Consider the following 27157-nt stretch of genomic DNA (forward strand, 5'->3'; position numbering starts at 1 on the left):
GGTCACCCAGCTGGCTGCATGTGGGGGAACGCAGAATCGATCCTGGCATGCCAGATTAGAAGTCCACACTCCTAACCATTACACCAAACTGGCTCTCTAGAATGGCTTGTTAGAAATATGGAGGAAGGGGCCTGGATAGCTGGACTGATCCAAGTGGGAGTGAATAGGCTTGGGCCAAAAGTAAACCCAGCACAACTGTAGACAGCCACCTTCCAGCCATGTTATGAATCTGAAAAGAACTCATGGTTGAGCTACAGGGCTTCAACAGGAGCTACAGGGCTGAAAGAAAAGGCTGCTACAGCTCTTCCATGAGGAAACCCTGATGTGAAAAATGACCTGAAGAGGCTTCCCGTGATATTCCAGGAACCTTACAGAGGCAGTTGCTGTTGGCTGCTACCTCCTAAGTTGTCATCTCCAGTATCACCAACATGCAAGGAAAACTGATACTGCAAGGACATCCCCATTAGAATTAGTGTCATCAGTATCTCTTACACAGCTGTTTCAGATTCAAATGGGTAGCCGTGTTCGTCTGAAGTAGCACAATAAAATCAGAGTCCAGTAGCACCTTTAAGACCAACAAAGATTTATTCAAGGCGTGAGCTTTCGAGGGCCAGCTGTTTCAGTTAACAATATTTTCAGAAGGATAACCATAGTGTCAAAGGATTTATTAACAGACATTGGGAGAGAATCATATGCTTTCCCATGTAAATGACTTTCCAATAGAATTCAATACCTCCACCTCAAAAATTAGCACATTTGGGGCAGAAGGACTGTGCTTGCCTAGCCTGTTCCCTAAAGTGCTGGTTTTATATATGCAGAAACAAGGGCCTTTTCGCGCAGGGATCTTTGTTGCAAATTGTTTGCGGAATGAAAAATCGCCATTTAAAATAGTGGAATTCGTCGTTATGCATACCTGCCTTTGTAGTGGAATCAGTTGCGTTTTTTAGCGTTTCCCACAGGCTTCCGGTCTCGGCAGAAATCGCTAGAAAGGAAGCGCTATTGCCAAGCTCGTCCCGCCCCTGGCCATCAAGCAGCCAATGGGCAGCCGTTAGCATGCTCCCAAACAGCCCCTTTCCCTTTAAGAAAGGTTTTTTTTAAAAAAAAAAAAAAACAGACCCATAGCAACGAATCTAGGTAGATTCGTTGCTACGGAGAGACCCATCCAGCTGCCTAATGTGAGCTGTCGTTTGATTGTATGATCGTTTGCACGCTGCCTCGAGTGATAAAAAAAAAATCCCCCCCCCCTCTCACGGGCCCGATTTTCGGCTGAATTTATGTGTAAAAAATAAAGGGACTTTATTTCAGCAAACGGGCTTTTACGTGGTTTGTGCTTAGTGACTAAAGGTGAAGGACTGAAGCCAGGGAAGCCTCTAAACAGAAAGAGGCTCGCTAGTGCGTTTATCCCCGCTCGCTCGGAGAAAAAAAAATGGCGATCGCTTCGCCGGAAGTTTGGAGGAGAGAGCCAGGGGGAGGGACTTTGAAGAACCAGCAACAATGGTAACGCACAGGTCTTTAGCGCTACTGTTGCAGATTGGTTGCAGGAGTGTATCGCTATCCGGAGGGTGAATCCACTTTTCTGGATTCCCCTGAAAGCGCTACAACGAAGCGCTTTTTGCGGGTCGGTTTCAGGATTGTTGCAGATTGTCTACGACGTCTTGGGTTATGGCAAATTAGTAGCGTTTCCAATTAGCAACCATTGTGCTATTTTGAAGCCGTGCGAAATGGCCCCAAGAATTGACTTGATGCAAAGCCTATCATGTTAGCTTCTATACTGGAACATACAAATTTGTAATCTAATTCTCAGGTTCAGAATACAGATCCTGGCATTTTGTAATACTAGCATTCAATAAAGTAACTGCATGCAAGCATTATGTCCCTATGAATTCTTCTTGGAGTAAAATTTTAATTGAGGGCTCATAGGTCAGCGGTGTTGAGACTCTCAACAGGGGTACTAAGTATCAGCAAATTCCAAGTCTCTCTGGAAGAAAAACAAGAACATTTCCCCCTGAGTGTTCTCTGGTGTCAGTATAATTGCCAGCCTAATAGCAAATTGAGCCTGAGAGAGTTTGCCTATCACTACACATAATGAAGTGAAATGGGATAGCTACTGGAGTCTTTTCCTCCGCAGTGAGAATACATAGGCAGAATCAATAGTCTTAGAATTAGGAAATATTATTATCATATCAGAAGATTCAGCTTTCTATACATACTTCAGCCTCAGTAGATTTTTTAGACATACAGGCAGCGCTAAACCAAAGTTCAAAAGTAAGTTTCTTAAAAGAAAGATCATTATTGTTTGCTATCGATGAAAATCCAAGGCATATTCAAATAAGGGATTTTCCTTTTCCTTTTCTTCTTTTGTTTTTGCAATGTAAATAAACATAGATTTATCAAAAAGCCTTGGGTAGAGTGTTCAAGTTATGACTACATTTCATTGGAAATTCATGATCTTCAAGTGCCATGCTTATGACACAGCTGGATAAAGCCCAAGGATACGAGGCATTTTTATTGCATTTTCAAACATTATTTCATGCTTTAGGTATAAACATCAACACTGACAAATCTGATAGAACTGCAAGTAAACACATTCCTTAACTTTGCTTTCTGCCCTCAGTGCATGTAGCTTAACAAAAATGGAAGAAAGATTGCTATGACAGGTTTGTCAAACTCATTTTAGGCACCTCAATGTGGAGAGGAAAAAAAGAAATAGTTTCCATCTCATGAAGACTGACGAACTACCAAAATCAAGCATCACCTGCATTTCTACCACAGACAGTGAATTTGGGGCTTGTAGGCAAATAATGCATTTCTGTGGAAATATAAATACTAAACTGGGTTCCTGCCCTTGAATTTTGGTGATCTCCTGAGTTCATCTGTTTCCTTTCCTGAATAATCAAATAGGTCTTCATCATTACAACAATGTAGCCTGCTGCCTCATGGGGGTGGGGGAATAGCATGATCTGTAAGAAGACTATGGAAACAAATAATGAGCCAGAGAACTCTTAATACATAAATGAGTCAGGCTCCACCACTACAACACCAGAAGATATGGCCTCAAGTCTTATTACTGAGCCTTGAGCAGGAGCTTGAACACATATAGCTGGGATGAAAAGAGCAAGTCGGAACAAAGTACTGATCTTTGATGGGATACACTCCATTTTAGGTTTACTATGTGGGCAGTCGCGACAGGAATTTGACATGTTTGCACTTTGAGAATTCAAATATGATTTACCCAGGAAAATTTAGTTGCTCAACCCAACCCTTTCTGAACAAAGAACACACACAAAGCACTTAGTGGAAGAGTCGGTCAAAGTACTCCTTCACCCTAATCCTGCACATTTGAGAAGTGAGCCCTATTGTTTGAAATAGAATTTCTAAAAACATATACAGAAGTACTTCAACTGCAGGAACATAATTAAGTTATTTTGACTTAAAACATGGAATGTTCATAGAAAACCAAGAGATACATACAGGTAATAGTAGATAACTCATAGACATAATAATTAAATATTAAGTTTATGGAAGCCAGAAAATAAGTGGGCAATGCTTCCAGTACAATTCTGTGCAGTTATTCTAGTTTAAACCAGTGATTTCAGTGAGCTTAAACTTGAGCATGGTAAGTGTCCAAAGCTATAATCTGGAGCCACATTTCACAGCAATCTCATTAGCATGTGTGTGCGTATTATAATTTTCTCTCTCATTAACAGTGTAGGCAGGGTTGCGCACAACCTGACTTGGACATGTCCCCTAAACCCTGAATCCCATGATGGTAGAATGGTGAGGTATAAATAATTATGCACCTCTTCTTTCATACTACTCAAGGCAGGATACATCTTCCCACATTTTATCCTCAGTCCTGTGAAGTAGTGATTGAATGAAGATCACACACAATTCCATGGCACAGTGAGGATTTGAACCCAAGCCTCTTCAGACCTATTCCAAAACTCTAAACACTATATTATTTTGATTGCCCGTTGCAGAGAAGCAATGGGTACTGGACCGGGGGCTGGCCTGCCACCGGAGCCGCAATACCTCATCAATGTATAGGCAGTGGCTGGCCCCATCAAGTAGGAGGGCAGCCGCCCCTAGGCCATCCATCCCCTCATGCGGCGGTGGCAGCAATGAACAGCGATCACACCAAGGCACTGGAGGTCTGGCTCCATCAGTGGCGAGGCTGTGTCTGGTGGCAAGCGCCCCAACACGGCACATGGTCGGCTTGTGTGGGCGGGTCCTCTAGTCCATGGATCAGTCCATGGAGCGTGTCCAGCCAGAAACAGAGGCCAGACACAGGAAACCAAGGCCGGACACGCTCTGACCAGTAGGGCTCTTTCCAAATATTAGAGCCATATAGTGGTAAGTATGGTTAACCAGATTTGTTTCAAGTAAAAAGCCTCAAGATGGTAAAATGAGCATGAGGAAAGAAATATATACTTCAGGAGTCCAAAGGAGATACACTATTGTACTTTATGGGTTTATTCTAATGTCAGGACCAGGTTTTGTTCTCACAAAATGCCATATCCCGAATTGCTATGCTTCCCTTTTTTCCACAACAGTTAATGGCAACTACCCACTTATACAGAAAAAAAACACTTAGGTACATGCTTAGGGCATTTGGTAATTTCATTGCATCTCTGAACACTCACAGTTAAGATTAAGTAAATAAAACAATTTATCTCTGTCTGGAGTTTAATTGTTACTCATGCAACATGCCTCAGCCGGCAAGGATATTTCTGGGCAGGGCCCCTCCTCTCCCCACCCCCTCCAGGCCCATCATTGGCCATTTGGGGAGAGGGATGGTTTGACATAACCATATATGATTTTCTTACATGATACATGTTTAATTTTTTTTAATCTAAAAAATTAATTCTATCCCTCGCAATCAAGGACACCCTTCCAGGACAATCAGGAAACCCCAAGGGCCATTTCGCACGGCTTCAAAGTAGCAGAATGGTCGCTATTTGGAAACGCTACTAATTTGCCATAACCCACGACGTCGTAGACAATCTGCAACAATCCTGAAACCAATCAGCAAAAAGCGCTTCGTTGTGGCGCTTTCAGGGGAATCCAGAAAAGTGGATTCACCCTCCGGATAGCGATACACTCCTGCAACCAATCTGCAACAGTAGCGCTAAAGACCTGTGCGTTACCATTGTTGCTGGTTCTTCAAAGTCCCTCCCCCTGGCTCTCTCCTCCAAACTTCCGGCGAAGCGATCGCCATTTTTTTTTCTCCGAGCGAGCGGGGATAAACGCACCGGCGAGCCTCTTTCTGTTTAGAGGCTTCCCTGGCTTCAGTCCTTCACCTTTAGTCACTAAGCACAAACCACTGAAAAGCCCGTTTGCTGAAATAAAGTCCCTTTATTTTTTACAAATAAATTCAGCCGAAAATCGGGCCCGTGAGAAGGGGGGGGATTTTTTTTTATCACTCGAGGCAGCGTGCCAACGATCATACAATCAAACGACAGCTCACATTAGGCAGCTGGATGGGTCTCTCCGTAGCAACGAATCTACCTAGATTCGTTGCTATGGGTCGTTTTTTTTTTTTTAAAAACCTTTCTTAAAGGGAAAGGGGCTGTTTGGGAGCATGCTAACGGCTGCCCATTGGCTGCTTGACGGCCAGGGGCGGGACGAGCTTGGCAATAGCGCTTCCTTTCTAGCGATTTCTGCCGAGACCGGAAGCCTGTGGGAAACGCTAAAAAACGCAACTGATTCCACTACAAAGGCAGGTATGCATAACGACGAATTCCACTATTTTAAATGGCGATTTTTCATTCCGCAAACAATTTGCAACAAAGATCCCTGTGCGAAAAGGCCCCAAGATTTCCTGAAACTCCCATTGAGAACGCCTGCTTTAGACATATGTTTTTCATGTTTTGAAAGCATCCGTTAAAGCAGGAGGGGAAAAGCCAGGGACCCTCTGGGGTCCATGGACCCCTGGTTGGGAATCACTGCATTACATAATACAACACCCAGCCAAATTCCAAAATAAAATATTTTTTTTGCACTCATCCCTACATCTGCCAAGCCAGGTCCAAATTTGTCCATGAACTACTCCACATAAATTTTAAGATCAACAATGTTTTTTTTTAAGTTATAAGCCTGAAGAAGTGTGCTTACACACAAAAACTTATACCTTGAATAAAACTTTGTTGGTCTCAAAGGTACCCCTGGACTCAGACTTTGTTCTGCTGCTTCATACCAGCATGGCTACTCTCCTAAATCTACACCATATAAGTATACATTAGAAAAGAAGACAGGGAACTTCCTTCTTTCTAGTGCCAGATCAAAATTACTCTTGATTAAAGTATGCTAACATGACTTGTCTAGAGAAGCTACAAACCGAGAGTGAACCAATGCTATAATTGTCTTCATTGCAGTAATGACTTTGCTCAACTGAACATGATCTTCTTTAAGTTACTCGTCACAGAAGTTATTTACTTTAGGTATCCACTACCCTCAGGGTAGCGATTCTCTGTAACTTCTACCTGAAACTCAAATACAACCACCTGTCAGCATCCGTAAGGCAACTGGCAATCATTCTAAAATTCATCTTCTGAAGAAGGCAGTATGCCAAGAGACCGATGGAATGATGTGTCAGTCCTGTGTTACTGCCATTTCACCTTCTAAGCTGAGCAAGTAGGTCCCAAGTTTTATCACATATAAAAATGCAGTTCATGAAGCAGGACTATACATATAGTAATATTATATTATTATATATAATACAAAGATATGTAGCTAGCTTGGTGGGAAGAACTATAAATCATTAACAGGTCAATCAGTGATACTTTTACTGGGAAGGATACAAGGAAGAGTAGTAAAAGGAGAGGGGGGCTACCAGGGTTTCAGGAAAGGGGAAGAAGAAATAGTGAGGGAGAGGGAAATAAGATTCCTCCCACGAGAACTTGTGGGTTCCTACCTTTGTGTAAATATAATTGCCAGTATACCTCTGAGCATGTGAGCAGTCTCTCTTCACTACTACTGGATCGTTGCCAGTCCTTGAGTCTCTGGACTGGGGGAACACATGTAAAACTGCCTTTATACTGATGCAAACCATTGGTTCCATCAAGGTGAGCTAGACTTGTGTGCTTTGGCCTCAAAAGCGGCCATTCAAGGCCAAAGCGGGCACAGGGGGGAGGGCTCTGCGCCTGCATGTGGGCGCGGGCCACGTGCCACCACCATCATCGCCCCTCCCCCCCAGGCCAAGGTGCTGGCTGCTTTGGGCTCGAACGGCTGCTTCGGCGGCCAAAGCGCACAACTCTATTTGGCAGTAGCTCTCCAGGGTTTCAGACAGAGGACTTACACATCATCTTCCTGATCCTTAACTGAAGATGCCAGAGATTGAGCCTGCTATGGCATAATAATAACAGCTGTGACTTTATATAACAGACTATTCCCTATGTTGAATAGCCCCTTCATTTTCTAATGTAGTGCTGTATTGTTTTTTACTTTAAGTAGATTAGTTTTATGCACTAGAATTAAACAGTGCTTTGCTCCATTTACACCTTCTCATTCAACTGCATATGCAGACAAGCTTCATAAGTAGCCTTATCCCTTCATAAATTTGAAGTAACCAGCACAGACAAGTCGTATTTTAAAAATAAAGCTATTTCTTTTATCTTGGGGCTATAATAATGATAACATTTCCTAAATTCTTAAAGAAACTGCCAACTTTACTGGAACATGGGGTGGGTGCCATGAGGAACAATGCTCAAAAGGGCCAGAAGTAGAATGTTAGAGAGCCACTCCCAAGTCACTGAGTATCACTGCCAAAGCCCATTACTAAGAAAAACAAAACAGAACATGGACAATACTTATTCCACAATAGAGGTGGAAAGGGTGATGGGAGTGCCCTTAATATTTAATTTAGCAAAGAAACAGGTAAAAGCATACCACTTCTCCAGGTGTACTACAGGCTAGTTTCCTTTAGCTGAACCACCAGGAGAGAGCATTCTCACAATTTATGCTGAACCAGAGACACTTTGGTTTGAATCAGCAGTGTGTCTCCTACATTCTTAAACAAGAATGCATAGGTAGGATCACTTAATTCAGAATAACTATGCCTCAAGTAAACAGCAGGATGAAAGTGCCTTACATATGTTTATGTAAAGGATCTGTGAAAAGTATTATATGAACACCTGGTGACTAGACGAGATGAAGAAGAAGAGTTTGTTCTTATATGCACCTTTCTCTACCAGGTGTCTCAAATCAGCTTACAATCGCCTTCCCTTTCCTCTCCCCACAACAGACACCCTGTGAGGTAGGTGAGGCTGAGAGAGCCCTGATATTACTGCTCAGTCAGAACAGCTTGATCAGTGCTGTGGTGAGCCCAAGGTCACCCAGCTGGCTAGATGTTGGGGAGCGGAGAATCAAACCGGGCTCACCAGATTAGAAGTCCGCATGCCTAACCACTACACCAAGCTGGCAGCACGTTGTATTCCTCCTCCCCATATAAATATATTTAATGAAGATCTAGAGTAGAAAATTTCTAAAAACAAAGGAGATTTCCATAAACAAAGCATGACTTCCTCACCTCCCCCAATCCCAAAATGCTGCTGAGAAGTGGGCAGCGTGATGGAGAAGCTGGAGGTCTACAGTGGGAAGGGGAAGTGGCAAAAACAACCCCACTTTTTATCCAAAGAAATACTTCATTGGATCCAAGCCATTGACGAAGATCTTCTGGGAAACAATTCACAGGTGTATTTCATTCATTAAATTTACATTCCCACTCTTCTGTGGAATTCTGTTAAAAATACACAAACAAATAATCCAATTTTTCTATCTTACATGAACTATATGATGTAGCTAAGTTTGAAAGAAAGGGGCTACCACAAAATTAACCTTGTGAAATGATGCAGCATTTCAATCTAGGTCTTCCCAGTATAGATCCAGCAACCTAACCATTATACACCTCTTAAACCTGCTGTCATTTTATGGGAATTTCCTCAAAAATCAAATGTCTACATCTGTCTGCTGCCCTTGAAGAATAATTGACATCACAGAAAGTTCTAGAAGCAGTGAAACAAGTAGCTTGCAAAATCCTTCCTCAGGTGCCCTTAATATAAAGTTTTACTTTAATCTCCCATGCTAATTAGTCTGTCTGCCTCCTTTACCTGAACTCACCATACAGGAGAGACACCATTGTGATGCTGAAACAAAGATGGGGGAGGGAATAACTATAGAGCCAGAGACCTTTCACCTGGAAAGAAGCTTAGAATAAACAAGTTACAACCATACCAATGCAGCAACTTACTCCATCCAGTTGAACTTATGTACATGGTTACTCCCATGGAATACATAGCGCAAACCTAGAGATGGGCCATAGAGATAAAGGCATTTTTTCTTTATTCAAGGAAACAAGGGAAGAAGAAAGCAGATGCCCCAAGAGGAATGACGGCAGCAAAGAACAGGATCAGAGTTAAGAGGGGGCTGGACTAGATACCCCTGGAGACCCTTTCCAACTCTATGATTCTAAGAATAAATAGGTACAAGGGAGGAGAGTACTGGAGACAGAGGCAAGCAAGTTTATTAACACAGTGGTCCCCAACCCCCGGTCCAGGGACCGGTCCCGGTCCGTAGATCAGTCTGTACTGGGCTGCGGCTCCTCCTTGTCCTCCTCCCTGGCTGCTGCCTCAGGGGCTGCCCTGCCACTCTGCCACTGGCTCACCTTTGGTGCTCTACAACAACCACCATGGCTGGGGCTCCCCCTCGGCGTGGCATTGAGCAGCTGGCAGCGCCCCCCAGCGGGCGGTGGGAAGTCAGGGGTGCTTGTGGGAAAGCAAGCGGAGCAGGGGCTAAGGCGGCAGCGGCGTCCCTCAGCAAAAGACTACCCCTTCGGGCCTCAGTAAAATTGTCAAGTGTTGACCGGGCCCCGGTGATAAAAAGGTTGGGGACCACTGTATTAACATACAGGGCATCAAATTCTCCTGAAATTACAACTGATCACCAGACTGCATAGATTGGTTACCCTGCAAGAAGCAGCTGCTTCAGCAGATGGACTCTATGGCAATACATCCCTGATAAACTCCCCCCCCCCTCCTGCTCCCAAATATCCAGGAATTCTCCAAGCTAGGGTTGGAAACCCTAGATCCAATAGAATTGAGGTAGAAAAAGTTGCAGAGAAAAGGAAGACACCTGCCTCCAACTTCTTGGCATCTCTGGTGATGACCAGTTACTGTACTACCATTCTCCCTGAGTACAGGGAGGATGGGGTTGTTTTTACTGCCATGTTGCTAATTATTGTCTTTTACTTAAGTTTTTAATGTGGTTTTATTGGGGATTTTGTATTGGAACCTATTTGTAACCCACCACGAGCTGGTTTGCTGGGAGTGGTGAGCAATAAGTCCAATTAATAAATAAACAATAAATAAATAAAAATAGAGGAGGTAGACTATCTGGGTTCATAATAGCCAGTCTAACTTGTATGTACATATCCATCTATTGATAAAAATCACTTAGACTGCACGTCTCTAGTTACCTCATTAGAAAGCAGGTTTCCAGAACAAGATCACATTAGGCCATCTTCATAATAGCACCCCATGTTTTGAGCTGTGATCCAATGTTATTCAACACTGCAAAGTGTCTTTGGAATTCATTTTCCCTAGCAGGGCAAAAAAACCCACACCAGATCGGTATGCACGGATGCACCTGTTCAGACTCCAGCCTCCTTCCCCACCCAGTAAAAGTTGGCTGGCCTCCAGACACTTCTGAATCTATTAATTATGTAAAATGCATTGTATCAAAGGTGAAAGAAGAAAGTTGATAGGTTCGTGCATAATTTAAACTAAAAGTAACCTAATCATCCTGCCAACAGCTGGTGGTAAACTTACCAAACAAATCTGTACCTTGAAAAATAAGTCTGAAACATAAAGAAAAATGCAGACCTGAACAATTTAGATGGTAGCATAGGTTAGGCTGGAATTTGGGCCAAAGACCTTTGAAAAGTTGCAACATTCAGCCTCCCTCTGACTTTCTGCTACTGGCACCCTTTTCTTCTTGGGGCTCCATCAATCTTAAATCAATCCTTCATAAACAGGACTTATACGTAAAGGGGATGAGGTCAGCACACTGATGCCTGCTCCCCCCTCCACATATTGACTGAATGCAGGAAGAGGCTGGCTGTGTGTGAAAGGTTGCAGTGTGTTATTAAATATGTTATTAAAATTCAGTTTAATTTTTTTAAGCAACTAGAGGTTAATTTTGTAGGACACCACTCACATAACATGGTTTTTCCCCACTTTATCTTATCAACGGTCTTATCTAGAGAGCACTTGTAAACTAATCTGAGGTAATCTGTAAAACATTAGTTTACAACAACTTAAGTCACCATCAGTCTTTTGGAAAACATGAGGTTGGTCCACAGGTGCTGCGATTTTATCAGTATACTAGCAGTTACCAGAAGGGGAAGGCTTTTCATCAGCTGAAGAGTAGAGTGAAGAAGACCTTCAGTCTAGGAGCAGAACAGGGGAGGGTACCTCAATGGCTTACAGTAGGAGGGTGGGGTAGGTTGGGAAGTCCTATTATTAGACCAACTTCCCTCTAGTAGCAGTGCACCTTGACACACAAAAATAGGCTCTGCTATGAAAGGAATGCTATGTAAGTCAGAATTCATTATTTAATTCATTATTTTTTTAAATGACATCTTTGATCAGAATGAAAAATGTTTTAACTTCTAGAATCTAGATGATGTATGACATGCACAGGAAAACTCTCTGGAGGAAGCAACATCATGATCTGTGTACTTTTCAACATGATTGTTTCTGTGCTATAACAGAACTGTAAAGGTAAAGGTAAAGGTATCCCCTGTGCAAGCACCGAGTCATGTCTGACCCTTGGGGTGACGCCCTCTAGCATTTTCATGGCAGACTCAATACGGGGTGGTTTGCCAGTGCCTTCCCCAGTCATTACCATTTACCCCCCAGCAAGCTGGGTACTCATTTTACCGACCTCGGAAGGATGGAAGGCTGAGTCAACCTTGAGCCGGCTGCTGGGATTGAACTCCCAACCTCATGGGCAAAGTTTTCAGACGGCTGCCTTACCACTCTGCGCCACAAGAGGCTCTTAACAGAACTGTACATTGTTATATACTACATGAAGAACAGTAAAGTGTTCTGATTAAGTAATGAAAAAAGCATCACACTATCTTTAAGATGAAGAGAAGTATATTTATTTAGAACATCTCATTCACCACATCTCATCAGATATAATGTTCAGCTAAGAAAATGCATGATGCTTTCTTTTAAGCACACATATTTTAAATCTGAAAGTCATGGGACTTCTTTGAGTACTAGAGTTCGAGTTGGAAGAGTAGTTTTTCTAGTTTTAGAAATTTCCATTTGACTCTTAGCTTCCAATGAATGATACGTTAGCCATTCAGTTGAGTGCAACTCTTGGCGATCATATGGCTCAACTGTTGCCACAATTTTCAATCATGCACCGCTTCTTTTAGTTGTGTAATGATCTGGCTAGTGTCTATGGTGTTGTGTTTCTTTGTTGACCTGTTTTCCTTTTTCCACTGACCAATCCCAGCATAATTGCTTTCTCCATTAAGTTGTATTTCAGGATATGGCCACAGTAAGTGAGCTGGAGTTTCATGAGCAACCCAGAGAAATTTGATATTTTATTTCCATTCTGCAATCACCACTTTCATCAATTTGTGATCCAAGAAAATTCTTGAATGCACTTGATCTCTTCACCATCAATTGTTATTGTGACAGGTCTGGTTTTTTGTAGTTGACAATTTTGTTTTTTTAGTGTTCCAAGAAAATTTCAAATTTCTTTCTTCATTGACCTTTGTAATAAGCTGTACTAGGCCTTCTTTAGTTTCTGATAGACATTTCTGATATAGCTCCCAATAAGGACTCCCCAAAGTTCTTTAGCTGAACAGGTATTTAGGCTTTCGCGGCCCGGCAGTAGGCCGCAGCCCGGGGGTTGATGACCCCCGACCTAACTAATAATTACTCTGACACTACTGGGCTATGACCAGCTTGACTGCAGATACAAATAACAGAATCCTGGCTGACAATCACCAGGAAGCAATTTATTCAAGAAGAGTCATTACTTTACCCCGGCTCTAAATCTAAATGTAAATCTAAATCAAACTCTTATTCCTAAGTATTCCTAAGACATTCTCACAGAAAATGTTCTTTCACAAATCACCAGAACTGGCTTCTCAGGCTTAGATCCAGTATGGCTCTTTCTAGGTCATCCAGTCAATCTTCCTTTGAAATGCTTATAAGTCTCTGTAACTTTACTCCACCCCGGAAAGCTGACATTGTTAATACATTTTGTTCTGTTCCTTAGAGCGAGATGTGTAACATTCGCCATGCATTGAATACAAACCTCCTTTTCATTTTGAAGCGAAAGCAAACTACCACCTTCTTCGCTGGGAAGCTGTTCTCGATCCATGTAGGAAATTCCTTTAATCATAATTATTATAAACATAAGACAGGATAGGTGTGACTCACACATATTTTCCAGCCAGAAACACAGATATAAATAATAATTAAAGCTAGTTTTATCTTCAGAGTTACATTTTGGTTTTGTACTGCCACGTAAATTAATAGCTAGCATTAGGACATCCCAAGAAAACAGAAGTGGTATGAGCAGATGATAGATACACCCTCAGTTTTACTTGGGACTTACTGGGCGAGCATCACAAACCAACCAACTTTCACGGCAAGCAATGCCAACATACTTTCACAAGGCCACTTAAAACAAGCTTGTTTGTAAAGTGTTTCTAGCATAAATTGTATTTACATACAGGGAATTCAGTTATCAGTACAGAGAGACACAATATAGGCCATATCAGCAAATCACAACACTTCCAGCGACATGCTTAAATCTAAATCTTAAGTATACAGCACAGAATATTGCCTGTTGGTACATGGATTCAGATTAATATCAAGTTGTACAAAACATCACTGAAGGCAAGCGTACCGGTACTGCACCTCACTGACTTGGCGAGGTGGCAAGACTGCATGGCATCCTGATTCAAACTGAGGCACAGCAAACTGAATTTACACAAAGATTTGTCAGCATAGGGCATGAAAGCCTTCAATTCAATTCAAACTTTATTACAGTCATTCAGACCAAGTTAATTAATACCTTCTCTTTCTCTCCCTTTATGCACAGTTTGATTGATAACTGATTGAAAACTTCCATATTTGACCAACAAGGCTCAAAAGCAGTGAACTGGGATTTGTTTTTTCCCCCCACGAACCAAGATTTGAAACTGACGTTTAGAATACCAGTTTATGGGGAGTAAGAATTGCACCTGGATTCCTGCATTCAGATATTACAGAACAGGGTTTGCATGCATCAAGTCCTGAGTTCAATCCCTCCCTGGTAAATCCAGTTAACAAGACCAAGTAGTAGGTGATGAGAAAAATCTGAGGCCTTAGAGATCTTTTGTCAGCCAATCTCAGTGGCCAATCTCAGCTTAAGCAGCTTCACGTGGACTTGATCAAACTAGGAAGTTGCACAAGGAGGAATAATAAAAGCATAGCTAAAAAGCTGTTTGTATCATTATGTAAAAACTTCAAAAATAGGACTATTTTATGAGATGAAATTTCTGTTTCATTCAGTTTCTACCTCACACCAAACCATGAGTTGCAGCAGTCATAATTTATAGTGTAGAATAAACAAAACAAAACAAAACACATGATTAGAATACTCAAAGGAGGCTATAATTTGAGGAGCTTTTTCACATTCTTGTTTCTGGCCTGCACAGCTCTGTAACAGGATGATTGAAGGCAGTCACTATGGCTTCACAATTCTCTTACCCTATCACACCAAATTATTATCGGCAGATTAATTTTGAAATATGGGTTCTGATTCAGTTTTGTGGGAAATAATGGTTTGCTCATTCAGGCACCCCAACAACCCAGGTGTTCTTTTTAATCAATTGTTTGGTATCATGTCAAACTGAATGGCTGTATCGGGATGAACGGAAATGTCAACTAAGTTGCATACACAAGTTCTCTACGATGAATATTTTGGAAGGGCACTTCCTTGTAACAGATACTATTATGGAAGGAAAGAAAGAAGGCTAAATATTGTTGGGCAGGGAATGTATCTTTTTCAGTTAGTGACAAATTTGTATACACCATCTCAACGGAGACCTGCTCAAGGCAATTCCCAAGTTAAAAATCGTAAGCATTATACTAAACAAGGCGGGGGCACAAAAAAGGCATAAACAACATTCAGCAGCCTGAAATGCTACTCACAAAGCAGACCACTGACTAGAAACCATTTGTACTGATGCACATATATTACATGGGTCGTGTAAAAAAATTTCCCATTCCAGTTTTTATTTCTGTGCACTCTATCTCTCATCATGATGACATCAATAGACAAAGAGTGGACTAACCCTTCCAGGAACAGGGTGGTGTCTGAGATCAGCACACTGAAATGCAGTGTCTACAAAATCAACTTATCTGAAAATGTATCTGAAAAGCATGAATTCCTATATCATAACTCCAAATAGGCTTAATTTGAATTTAGTCTTCAATAGGCACTTACTAATACTGATCATTTATACAGCAGAAAGCTAGTCACATATAATCATTATGTTCACTACATCAACCCAGTAAGGTACATCAGCATTATCACCATTTTACAGAATGGGGGTGGTTATATTAGAGCAATTTGTATAAAGTCACTAAGTGAATTTATGAGCAAACTAGGGATCTTCAGATTTCTACTCATAACCACTATGCTACACCAGCAACATTAATTGCACAGTTAGTAAATCCTGCCAGAATCAATGGAAGCCCCACGAGGACAAATAAATGAAAAAAAATTATCCTTGGTGTCTTATCTTAATATGCTAGTCTGTAAAATGCTTCCAGGTGATAATGCTTACCTTTCTGATTCATAACAATGCAGTGAGAATTAATAATAACATTAACTTTAATATTATAGCTACTCTTCCCCATAGGCTCAGAGCGGGTAACATCAAAATAATTTATTTATTTATTTAGATTTATATACTGCCCTCCCCGAAGGCTCAGTGCAGTTTATATAACAATACATCCAATAAATTATAAGAATAAAATAATGTGCTGGGAAACTACTAGTGGGTCCAGAGTTGTGAGTCCGTGTTACTTTTGAAGTTTACAAAATGTTTAGAAAATTGATGTTATTGTCCAAGTGAAGAGATGACATACCACAGGCACGTCAGAGAGCGGCTTGATGCGTACACATCAGGGGTGGGGTGGAGACCAGGCCTTAAATAGTGCCACATGGCCTGACCTCCTTCAGCTGGACTGCCTGTGACAGATGGTTGATCCACCCACCCGGTCCAGGGTTTAGGTTACGATGTCTGAATATTGATGTTCATGTTTCTGAAGTTTGGGTTTATGACATTACCAGTGTATTTGGTTCAATATTTGTTACAGTTTGCAGGATGGCCCAGGGGAAGCCTGTATTTTGGGGAGAGGTCTGGCCAGTGTCCTGGGGCCTCCTGAGAGGCATCTGGGTATGAGTGGACCTGACCTTTGGGGGAAGGCATGGGGCTCATACAGCCAGTTGGCTAAATATGCATCCCCAGAGATAACTTGGGTGGGACACTTTCCTTGTGGTGATCCAGGTGCCAAAAGAACCCTGTGCTCCTGGCTGGGAAACCAGGGGGGGATTCCTTTGGGGGCCACCAGGATTGAGTCATGAGGGGGGGACTGGTTGGTTGACCACTGCTGTATGACTCCTTCCTATGCTTAACAACACTCCTGTTTGGTGTAGTGGTTAGGAGTGTGGACTTCTAATCTGGCATGCCGGGTTCGAATCTGCACTCTCACACATGCAGCCAGCTGGGTGACCTTGGGTTCGCCACAGCACTGATAAAACTGTTCTGACCGAGAAGTGATATCAGGGTTCTCTCAGCCTCAGCCACCTCACAGGGTGTCTCTTGTGGGGAGAGGAAAGGGAAGGCGACCGTAAACAGCTTTGAGCCTCCTTCGGGTAGAGAAAAGCAGCATACAAGAACCAACTCTTCTTCTTCTGGTTTGTTCTTAAATAAAGTTGTGGTCTGGTTATGCCAAAATCAATCATAGGTGTGAGCAACTTCCATGGGAGAGCACATTTATTTATTTATTTGTTTGTTTGTTTGTTTGTTTATTTATTAGATTTATATCCCACCACTCCCAGTAGCGGGTAACAACAATAAAACCTACAATAAAACCCCAATAAAATTACAACCCGAATACCACACAGTTCCCACGATGTCCATGATGGTGGACTAATACCAAACATTCCCACTCTCCACCATGAGGGCAAGGGGTCATTGATCAATACCCTGCCTGAGATTGACCCAGTGGGGTCCAGCTCTTCCTAGCACGCCGGCTTCAACCATAAACCTCGCAGAAGAGCTCCATCTTGCAGGCCCTGCGGAATGTTGAAAGCTCCTGCAGGGCCTATAGCTCTTCCAGGAGCTCATTCCACCAAGTGGGGCCAGGACCGAGAAGGCCCTGGCCCTAGTTGAGGCCAGACGCACTTCCCAGGAGGCTGGGTATGACCAACAAATTCAAACCCGCAGAGCGTAAACCCTGCAGGGGACATGGGGCAAGAGGCGGTCTCTCAAATATGTGGGTCCCAGACCGCACATGGCCTTAAAGATTAATACCAAAACCTTTAACCAAATCCGGAAAGCAACTGGTAGCCAATGCAGCTGCCTCAGCACAGGCTGGATGTGGGCCCTCCAAGGTCCACTTGTGAGGACGCTAGCAGCCGCATTTTGTACTTTAATTCCAAATAAATAAATACAGTCCTAAGATTCTATGCCCCACATTATGAGTAAGAATCCCCAACCTAACTTCATAGTGCATTCTGCAGACTCAGTTATAGTAGTCTGGATAAAGTTTTCCAGTTTATACGAAGAACACATTATGTCCTCTTGTCTATTATAATGTATAAGAATATTTGACTGTAGTGTCTTTTATCTAGAATTAATAGACTTCCAGACCATGGTGGAAGTATTTTCAAAAGAGTAGAAAAGATCTGCCTTTTTTTACCAGACTTAAAACTATTTCCTTGTGGATTAAAAAACAAACACTAGACATTATTGGGTTATATAATCCTTGTCAAAATTATTTTCTGCAAACTTCTGTTCCCTCAGCCATAGTTATTATGTCTATGTTTAGGAAGTCTAGCTGATTTGATAAATATTTTCAGTTTACATTACATTCCTCTAGTTAGCTTCAGGGTCACACAATCCATTTAGATGTATTTTTACTTGGAAATAAGTCATCTGGAATGAAAGAGAGCTTTCTCCTAATGTCTGAGCATAGCTCAGGTTGGGTCATCAGTCTGGTTTGTCTCTTAGACAGACATGAGAATAGGAGTTCCATGAACTGAAGTCCCAACATTTATTTTTCTCTAAAAGCTAGTTGTAAAGGAGCCATATTCAGAGTGGAATCATAACATAAATCAGGGCCCCAAAACTTTTTTAGCCTGTGAGCACCTTTGGACGTACAGGATGTTACGGACAACCACAAATTGGCTACTGCAAAAGACAGAGCCACAAACAGATACACAGCCCAACTGTAGGGGAGAAAGGAGGATAATTTTTAAAAGGTACACTGGGAAAGAGGCATGTGAGATAAAACCAACATTGTGGTGGCAGCTGCCACTGAAACAATCTTATTTAATTTACCCAACCAACTGGATCACTAGTGACCACTCAGAAGGGCCACTTTATAAAAACTTGGTGGACACCAGGAACCATGTCTGTGAGCACCATGCTGGGGGATCCCTCTGCATGATTTTCCTGACCCAAATGGAAAGTACATAAGTCAGCAAACCCTATGTAAATAAAATACTGCCTTGCATAAGCAACATTGATTTAGAGTTAGACTTGTTCTATAACAACATGTCTCCGTGGGATGTAAGGATATATTTACACTACAAATTTATACTGATTTCTCATTAGTTTTCCTCAATGATTCCTGTGAACTGCCATTTGATTAAGTTGCTGAGATCTCTCTGTGAGAAACCCATACCTACTTAACAAAACTATATTTGCCAGAGATCTCAAGGTATGGTGTTGGTATTTATTTTAACGAATGTTGTTGTATGTCTTGTTTAAATATTACATTGCAAACTCCTTGGAGCAAGGACCAATCATATAACTCTAAAGCAGCAATTCTCAGCCACAACTCTATTAGAGCTCTTCTCAAGTTCTTGGGCCCCCTGTAAAGGCCTAAGCTAAGAGTGAGATATCTATACTCAATGTACGTACGTACGTATGTATGTATGTGCACATACACACACAAGCTTCAAATCCCGTTCCTAAGATCGGGCCTTGAAAGTGCCTCCTCCCCTGGGCCCTAGCCAGGCAGCGTAAGGTGGCTTTGGGCCACAGCTTGTGGCCAGATCAAGTGGAGCAGGTGGGGACTGGCCTGAGCTCCTTAGCAGGCAGTCAGTAGGCCGGGAGGCCCTCGTTAGCAGGCCCTGCTTAGCAAGCCAAGAGGCCCTCGTTAGCAAGCCTTCCACCACGACCCTTTGCCCAGGGCCCTCGCCCCTTAGCTACTGCTGGCTCCAGGCACTGAGGCCCGTCTGAGAGCAAAGAAGCTAGAGTCCAGTAGCGAAGGGCAGGAGCTACAGGGGCAGGGCCAAGCTTTGCTGGCTGCACCCTGATTGGCCCTATGTATGTATGTATGTATGTATGTATGTATGTATGTATGTATGTATGTATGTATGTATGTATGTATGTATGTATGTATGTATGTGTATATATAAATACATACATACACACACGAGACCGATTTCTAGAAACCAAATGTATTCATTCACATACGAACAAAAAGATCACATTTCTTTTTCTTTCCTTTGGTAATGGTAAAACTTATATCATATGTGAAAAGAGGGTATTTCATTGGTTCAGTTACCACCCCACCCCCAAACCCTTTGATCTCCCCTTCTTACATTTTTCAGTCTGTGGCTGTCATCAAACGTGCTACCCCCCCCCCCCATTGAGAATGGTGCTCTGAACTGCTCTGCACAATGATGGTGCCATATGCATAATAAAAATAGTAATAGTCATAATGATGGTAAGATTATGATAATGACTATTGCTCTTTTCAGTAAATGCAAATGTTGCCTTTCACGCGACGTGCCCAAAGCAATGGTGGCTTGCAATTCCTTTTCCTCCAGCCCACTCCTATTGAACATAAAAAGCTGCCATAATAAAACATCAAGGAGAGGGGATTCAACCATAATTACCTTACCATCACTATCTTCATAGCAGCCATGAATTAAAGATTACTCTCTAGTCCAAAGAAGACCCAAAAGAATTTCCAATGAATCCGTTCGTTCTACAGGTTCTACCATTTTCACACAAACCCTAGATGCCAGTTCCATTTCTTTAAGTTTGGTTTCCAACATTGTCATGGCAAATGCCAAGAGTTTTCAGGGCAGAGCCCAGAGACAGTAGAATTTGGAAGAATGTGTCACTTCTGGGTAATTATCTTCAAGAACATATGTGTTCTGAGGGACCGCCTCCCTGCCTATGCCCCTCAAAGAGATCTACGCTCCGCCACCTCCAACCGTAAAGCCCTAAAGAAGCCCGCCTGGCCTTGGGCCCCCACCTGGTGGAATGAGCTCCTGCTCATTCTTTCCTTTGGTAATGGTAATGCTCAGGGCCCTGATGGAGCTTAAACAGTTCCGCAGTGCCTGCAAAAAGGAGCTCTTCCGCCAGGTTGAGACCAGGCTCAAGCAACAGCGACTGAAGGGCCCCTGCTCCCCTCCCAAAATTCCAGCAGAGCACTCTGGACCTCTCCCCATGATGTTTTAAATGCCCTGGTTTAGTCCCAAAGAAAGTGGCTATTTTGTTCCTAAAAGGCATGTGTATCACCATTATAAACATACAAAAAAGGTTTAAGATAGATAGATATATAGATAGCACAGATTCTTTTTCTTTGTGCATGTGAAACTTCGCTTGTGGAAGCTGTGGAAAGGCACCCATATACTTTACGCACTTTTTTCCTGTGGAATTTCCTTTACTGGCTTCCTAAAGTTCAACAAATGTACTATATTTAGGGTTGTTTGATCATCTGAACCAATTTACCTTCTGCAGTGTTTAGCTTTATACGCATGAGCAAAGCTTTAAAGAGTCCCATAAAGATGATATTTTCTAGTGCAGTCTCCTGCAATAAGGAGGATACTCCTCTATAGCCAAACATTCCTAACTGATTAGCCCATGCAAAAGAAGAATACAGTCTATGATCATCCAAGAATACAGTCTATGATCAACCAAATTACAGTGTTCATCAGAAGATGACCAGGGGTATAGAGGATTAGTAATGCCTTAGTGGCAAGGAATGCATTTTAAGAAGATAAAGCCAGAGGGATCGTGCAATTTGGTTATGTCACATGCTGCTGGGCAAGGTGAAATAGCCTAACATATTGGCCCCTTGGACACAGAAATGTACTGACATTGATCAACAGACCCATCAAATGTACCTCACTTTCAAGAAGAGAGCTCTAACCATGGGCCATCGCAACCTCATGTGTATTCCAAAAGTGGACCAAGAAACAAATGCCAATGTGTACTCACAAAAAAGAGAGAGAGAGAGAGATGCATAAGACCAGTGACTGCCACAAGTTGGTTTACCAATCGCAAGAAGGGCTTCTGAAGTTCTTCCAAAATTACAACTGAACTCCTGACTCTAGAGATCAATACCCCTAGAGGAAATGACAGCTTTGAAAGGCTGACTGTGTGCCATCACATCCCTGTTGAGCACCCTTGCTGAACTCCAGCATCCCAGGCACTGCCCACAAATCTCTGGGAATTTCCCAAGGCAGAACTGGCAACCTAAATGACAACTGCACCCATCTAGCTTTTAACTCTCTAGAGAAATGATGTGAACCATCCATAAAGTACATGCTGATGTGCCCTTATGTGCAAGCCAGCTCCAAGGGGAACAATACTCCACTGATCCTTTATTCATATACCCACACACACTATGTATAACCGCAGCATTATGTATTAACCATGAAAACTAAATGAAGCCACCCATGGTTACAGGTTCCTTCTGAATTCCAGATGTTGAGGGCTCACAAGAGGAAAAGCCACTGCCTTTCTGCCTTGAGCATGTGGCTGGCCACTGCAATCTGAACAGTAACCAAATGCTGAAAAAGATAGATATTTTGTTCCAATCCAGTTAAGCCTCTTATATGGGTTGGATTCAGCCAGTTCTTTCACTCAGACTCTCCCAGCTCAACTTCTTTCTGCAACTCAGACCTAAATGACTTTTGTCCATGCAAATCCCATGCTCTTCGACACAGCCTTTTGGGTAGTCAAAACGTCCCCCATCTTTCCAATCCTTTTTCACCAGCTGATGAAAAGTTGGCTGGCTCCAACCTGCTATCCACTTGAACGGATCCCAGCGTGTTTTACTTAGAATTAATTATCTCCATGTACTGAGACTTAACAGAATTAGCAATGCAAGCTTCAATGAAATTAAGCCTGTCATAGTAAGAGGGTTCTTGGGAAGATCATTCTGAAGGACCCTTGTGGATTTTCTGTATCACTGTAGGTCACATCAAACTGTATTTCTTATTCATTACTAGAAATTGTTACTTGATACTATAAAGCGGTTTCTTGAGCTTTCCAGCTTCAGAAGCAAGCAGGCCTTCATTACAAATGACCATGTTGTTTGTTTGTCTCAAACTTTATAAAAGCCTAATTTGGACTGTTACTGTGGAGTCTAAGCAACAGAGCTAGGAACAGAGAACCAAAATTGTAGGGCCTGCTCTTTGTACCCATTAGAAGTTTGACTGACAGATCTTATAAGGGCACAATTTGAGATACACTGGCAAAAATAGCAGGCATTCAGAGAAAGCACAAGATAATTATTCCTATCTCATTGCAGAATTCTGACCTACAATATCCATTTTCCATTTCTTTTGACAGCCGTTGAGTTACCGCACACAAATCTCCACCAGGAGCAAACTACACAATTGTCCCTTTGGTTCCAAGGCTGTAATGAAGGATAGCTTTGTCTGTTTTCCAGTTTATCCCCTTTGTTCCTGTGCCAGGGCTTGCTCTCCACCACTTCAATTACCATACTGCACCAGTAAGAACAAGCTAAATCCATAGTGGATTTTCCGATTAACACTCTTTTTCCAGGCAGTTTAATTGCTGTTTAGGGGATGCAGTCCATTGCTTTTCTTCTCCAGCAGTTTTGGATCATAGATATGCAAAGCACAACCAATATTCTCAAAGTAAAAAAGACTTTTTGGGAGGGGCATGTTGGGGATATATCTGGGTCTAGGCCTTCAAATCTTATTGGGTCTTTCTCTACCAACACCTCTGGGTATTAGTTCAGTTGGTTATAATTCTGCAATCATTAAAATAAATTTGCCACAAAGAACATCCTTTGGTCTTCAGATGTGTTTTTGTGGCCTGAGTAGAGATTATTTGGCTTTTATTTGCAAGCATGACCATAGTTCTTAAGATAAGTTCTCAAGATGCTCATAACCACTACAGTAAAAGCAACGGCAAGGACTGAGCTTTTGCTTTGGGAGGCTATGAGCTAAAAGTTGACTCTTCTGAAAGGGCTGAAAACACCTGTAACCACAATGCCAGAAATCAGTAGGACACATGCTGATGTAACAAAAGAGACCTCCTAAAGTCACTTTAGCCATCCATATCAAATTCAAGCACTATGTATGAGACACTGCAATTTCCTAAGAGACGGAAAATATCATGTTCCCTCCAAGGAAGCTTACACTTAAGTTGCAAAGGCACACTACCAGTTAAAAATAATTACACAAATCCAAAGTATATAATTTTCTCCTGCCAATATTGGTAGGGATCACGTAGACGCAAGCATAAGCACAATTGTGGGGGGAGGGAGCCGCTGGGGGGGGGCAGTGACTCCTACTACTGCCCTGAAAAAGCAACCAAGCAGAACTTTCAAAAATACCCAAATTCAGAATATCAGTTCAAAATCCAGCACCCATAGAAAAGATATCCTCCTACACATACACATTTCCCTTTAGCCTAGAAAACTTACGGTGGAAAGGGAATGTCGCCTGTAGAAGATCTGATCCCTGGAAGCTTTGCTGCAGCAACCAAACTTCTGGGAAAGTTGAGAAAAGGCAGCGCCAGTCAAGCCACTTCACTGTGTCGAGCACTCTTTCTCTTAACCCGGTCCCCGCTGTTTTGCACCGAGACGGCCCGTATGTGTGCAGTAAATTTCATTTGCTTTTCAGATAAGGGGCGCTGTAGCTTTTGAAAATATAATTATTCCCCACTCCTAGCCACGAAACCTTCTACGCTGGAATGTCAGTCATTTTCTTTCGCAGTCAGCCTGCTGGAAGTGAAACGTGTTTCCTCAAGGGGGGGGGGGGGGAGATGACAGAAAGTTTTGTTTCTTTTTTTAATGTCCAAGAAAATGACTTCAGGTTTCTCAAACAGAGGCAGGTAAGAAGGGGAGAAGAGAGACACATAAATATGAGCTTTTAGGAACGCTCCCCCGCATTAGTCATCTCCCAAGCCTTGGAGGAAGCAGTAAGGTGGTTGGAGAACCCCTCCAAACACAAACACACACACACGACTCCCCCAGCTTACCTAGTTTTGTGCCGGGTCTTCAAGAGGTTCCTTCCAAAGGGGGCCATGGCAAGTCCCCGGACTGAAGGCAAACATCAACAACCTTCCCACCGGGCAGGCTGAAGTAAGTCCCCGTCTCGCCGCTGTTGCCGGAGTCGCTGCTACTCAAGCTTGTTAATAGTCACCCAGCGTTGAAGTTGTGCAACTCGCAGCTAACTTTCAGCTCCTGCCGAGTTGCTCTTTTGGAGTCCTGCCCAGCTGCAACCTCGAAGGAGGCGTTTATGAGCAGGCAAAAGGGGGAGGGCTAAAAACAAATCTTCCCAAAACAAACGAATAAAAAACAATCCCCCCCCCCCCCAAAACCCTCCAAGCCTAGCGATTGTGGAGAACTTTCCCAGCGACTAAGTAAGGGAGAGACTCTTGCGAGGGATCAGCAGAGGGAGAAGAGATGGTGGGCATGACTTTTGCTGGAAGTTTACAAGGTCCAGTAAAGGAGGCCACAGCCTGCCACCATATCGGGCAAGCCACTTGCTACACCCCCTTCTGTTCGCTGCACATTGAGAAGCGCCGGCGAAAACAAAAACTAGTGTTGTGGCGCCTGAAATATTTGAGAGTGGCAATGTGGACTAGAAACCAGCACATACAAGTGCCACCGCCCCCCCCCCCCACACACACACACACACATGAGGGCCCCAGAGCAGGAAAGAGAGTGATTGCACGTGCCTCCCCCAGGTGGTCATTGGGACGTTTGGGTAAGGTGACCGGATTGGGAAAGCGGAACACCATTGACGGGGGGGGGGGGGGGGGATCTTGAGTAAAAATTTGGTCTATATGGAGCAACAAAAAGTTGTATAGAACACAAAAATAGTATTGTAATATATATATATTTAATTTCAACATAAGTACAATTTGCCAGGTACCCCCAGATGTCCCTCCAAAAGTGGGACAATCTGGTCACCTTACATTTGGGGGGAAGCACTGGGCACCTGAGTCAGCAAGGCGGCTGGGGGAGGGCAGTGGTGCAGGAGATTTTAAAGTTTTGTTGCTCCCACCCTTATCATAGAATCATAGAGTTGGAAGGGGCCATACAGGCCATCTAGTCAAACCCCCTGCTCAATGCAGGATCAGCCCAAAGCATCCTAAAGCATCCAAGAAAAGTATGTATCCAACTTTTGTTTGAAGACTACCAGTGAGGGGGAGTTCACCACCTCTTTAGGCAGCCTATTCCACTGAGGAACTACTCTGACTGTGAAAATTTTTTTTCCTAATATCCAGCCTATATCGTTGTACTTGAAGTTTAAACCCATTACTGCATGTCCTCTCCTCTGCAGCCAGCAGAAACAGCATCCTGCCCTCCTCCAAGTGACAACCTTTCAAATACTTAAAGAGGGCTATCATGTCCCCTCTCAACCTCCTTTTCTCCAGGCTGAACATTCCCAAGTCCCTCAACCTATCTTCATAGGGCTTGGTCCCTTGGCCCCAGATCATCTTCGTCGCTCTCCTCTGTACCCTTTCAATTTTATCGACGTCCTTCTTGAAGTGAGGCCTCCAGAACTGCACACAGTACTCCAGGTGTGGTCTGACCAGCGCCGTATACAATGGGACTATGACATCTTGTGATTTTGATGTGATGCCTCTGTTGATACAGCCCAAAATGGCATTTGCCTTTTTTACCGCTGCATCACACTGCCTGCTCATGTGTAGTTTACAATCCACAAGTACCCCAAGGTCTCGTTCACACACAGTGTTACCTAGAAGCATATCCCCCATCCAGTAGGCATGCTTTTCATTTTTCTGACCCAGATGCAGAACTTTACACTTATCTTTATTAAACTGCATCTTGTTCTCATTTGCCCATTTTTCCATTGTGTTCAGATCTCGTTGAGAAACGGCTCTGTCAGGAACTTTTTCCAGATGTTTAGACTGAATTTCTTTTGAATTAATTTCATCCCATTGGTTCCGGTCCATCTCTCCCTTACTTAGTTGCTCGGAAAGTTCTCCATAATTGCTAGGCTTGGAGGGTTTTGGGGTTTTGTTTGTTTGTTTGTTTTGGGAGGATTTATATTTAGCCCTCCCTCTTTTGCCTTCTCATAAATGCCTCCTAAGTGATTGCAGCTGGGCAGGACTCCAAAAGAGCAACTTAGTAGGAACTGAAAATTAGCCAGGAGTTGCACAACTTTGATGCTAGGTGACTAAGAGGACCTTTGGGGCTAAGCCCTTGCTGGTAGGCCAGGCTTTGCCTAGTCACAGGAGCCTCCTTAAGAGTCCTCTCATGTGCCAGAGCAGCAGCTTCTTCTGGGATGGGGAGGCTGCTGCCACATTTGAGGAGGTGAATGGGAAGGACCCCGATTGAGGCTGACGCCCCACACATGGGCATCTGCTGTGGTTCACCTTCCCAGTGGACCAGCAGGAATGATGGAGACGGGGTGGTCAACAGGCTAGTTGCTCAGATCCCGTGGGCGAGCCTGCCAAAGGGGTTTTTCCCCTTTCAAGTTAGGCTGCAAGTTAGGAAGGGAGCGGGCCTAGGTGTTTGTTTGCCTTTGCTCATGTGTGTTATGTTAATAAAAGCTGTGGCCTTTACCAAACACAAGTCTGTATGTGTACTTTTCATGG

General features: G+C 43.0%; 1 protein-coding gene across 2 annotated transcripts in view; it reads right to left on the reverse strand.

Moving 5' to 3' along the window:
* The window catches only part of RASSF9 (Ras association domain family member 9), a 42583-nt gene extending 17780 nt beyond the window's left edge, over nucleotides 1–24803 (reverse strand). The window contains exon 1 of one of the 2 annotated variants that reach the window (XM_077338965.1): nucleotides 24566–24803. In XM_077338965.1, the coding sequence (XP_077195080.1) occupies nucleotides 24566–24612 (47 nt within the window). In that variant the 5' untranslated portion in view covers nucleotides 24613–24803. Of the gene's footprint in view, nucleotides 1–24008; nucleotides 24165–24565 lie in introns of those variants that run through there. The other variant, XM_077338966.1, reaches the window with a different exon arrangement.
* Between the last annotated feature and the right edge of the window lie 2354 nt (nucleotides 24804–27157).

This window comes from Paroedura picta, chromosome 5 (genome assembly GCF_049243985.1).
Source record: "Paroedura picta isolate Pp20150507F chromosome 5, Ppicta_v3.0, whole genome shotgun sequence".
NCBI classification, from domain to species: domain Eukaryota; kingdom Metazoa; phylum Chordata; class Lepidosauria; order Squamata; family Gekkonidae; genus Paroedura; species Paroedura picta.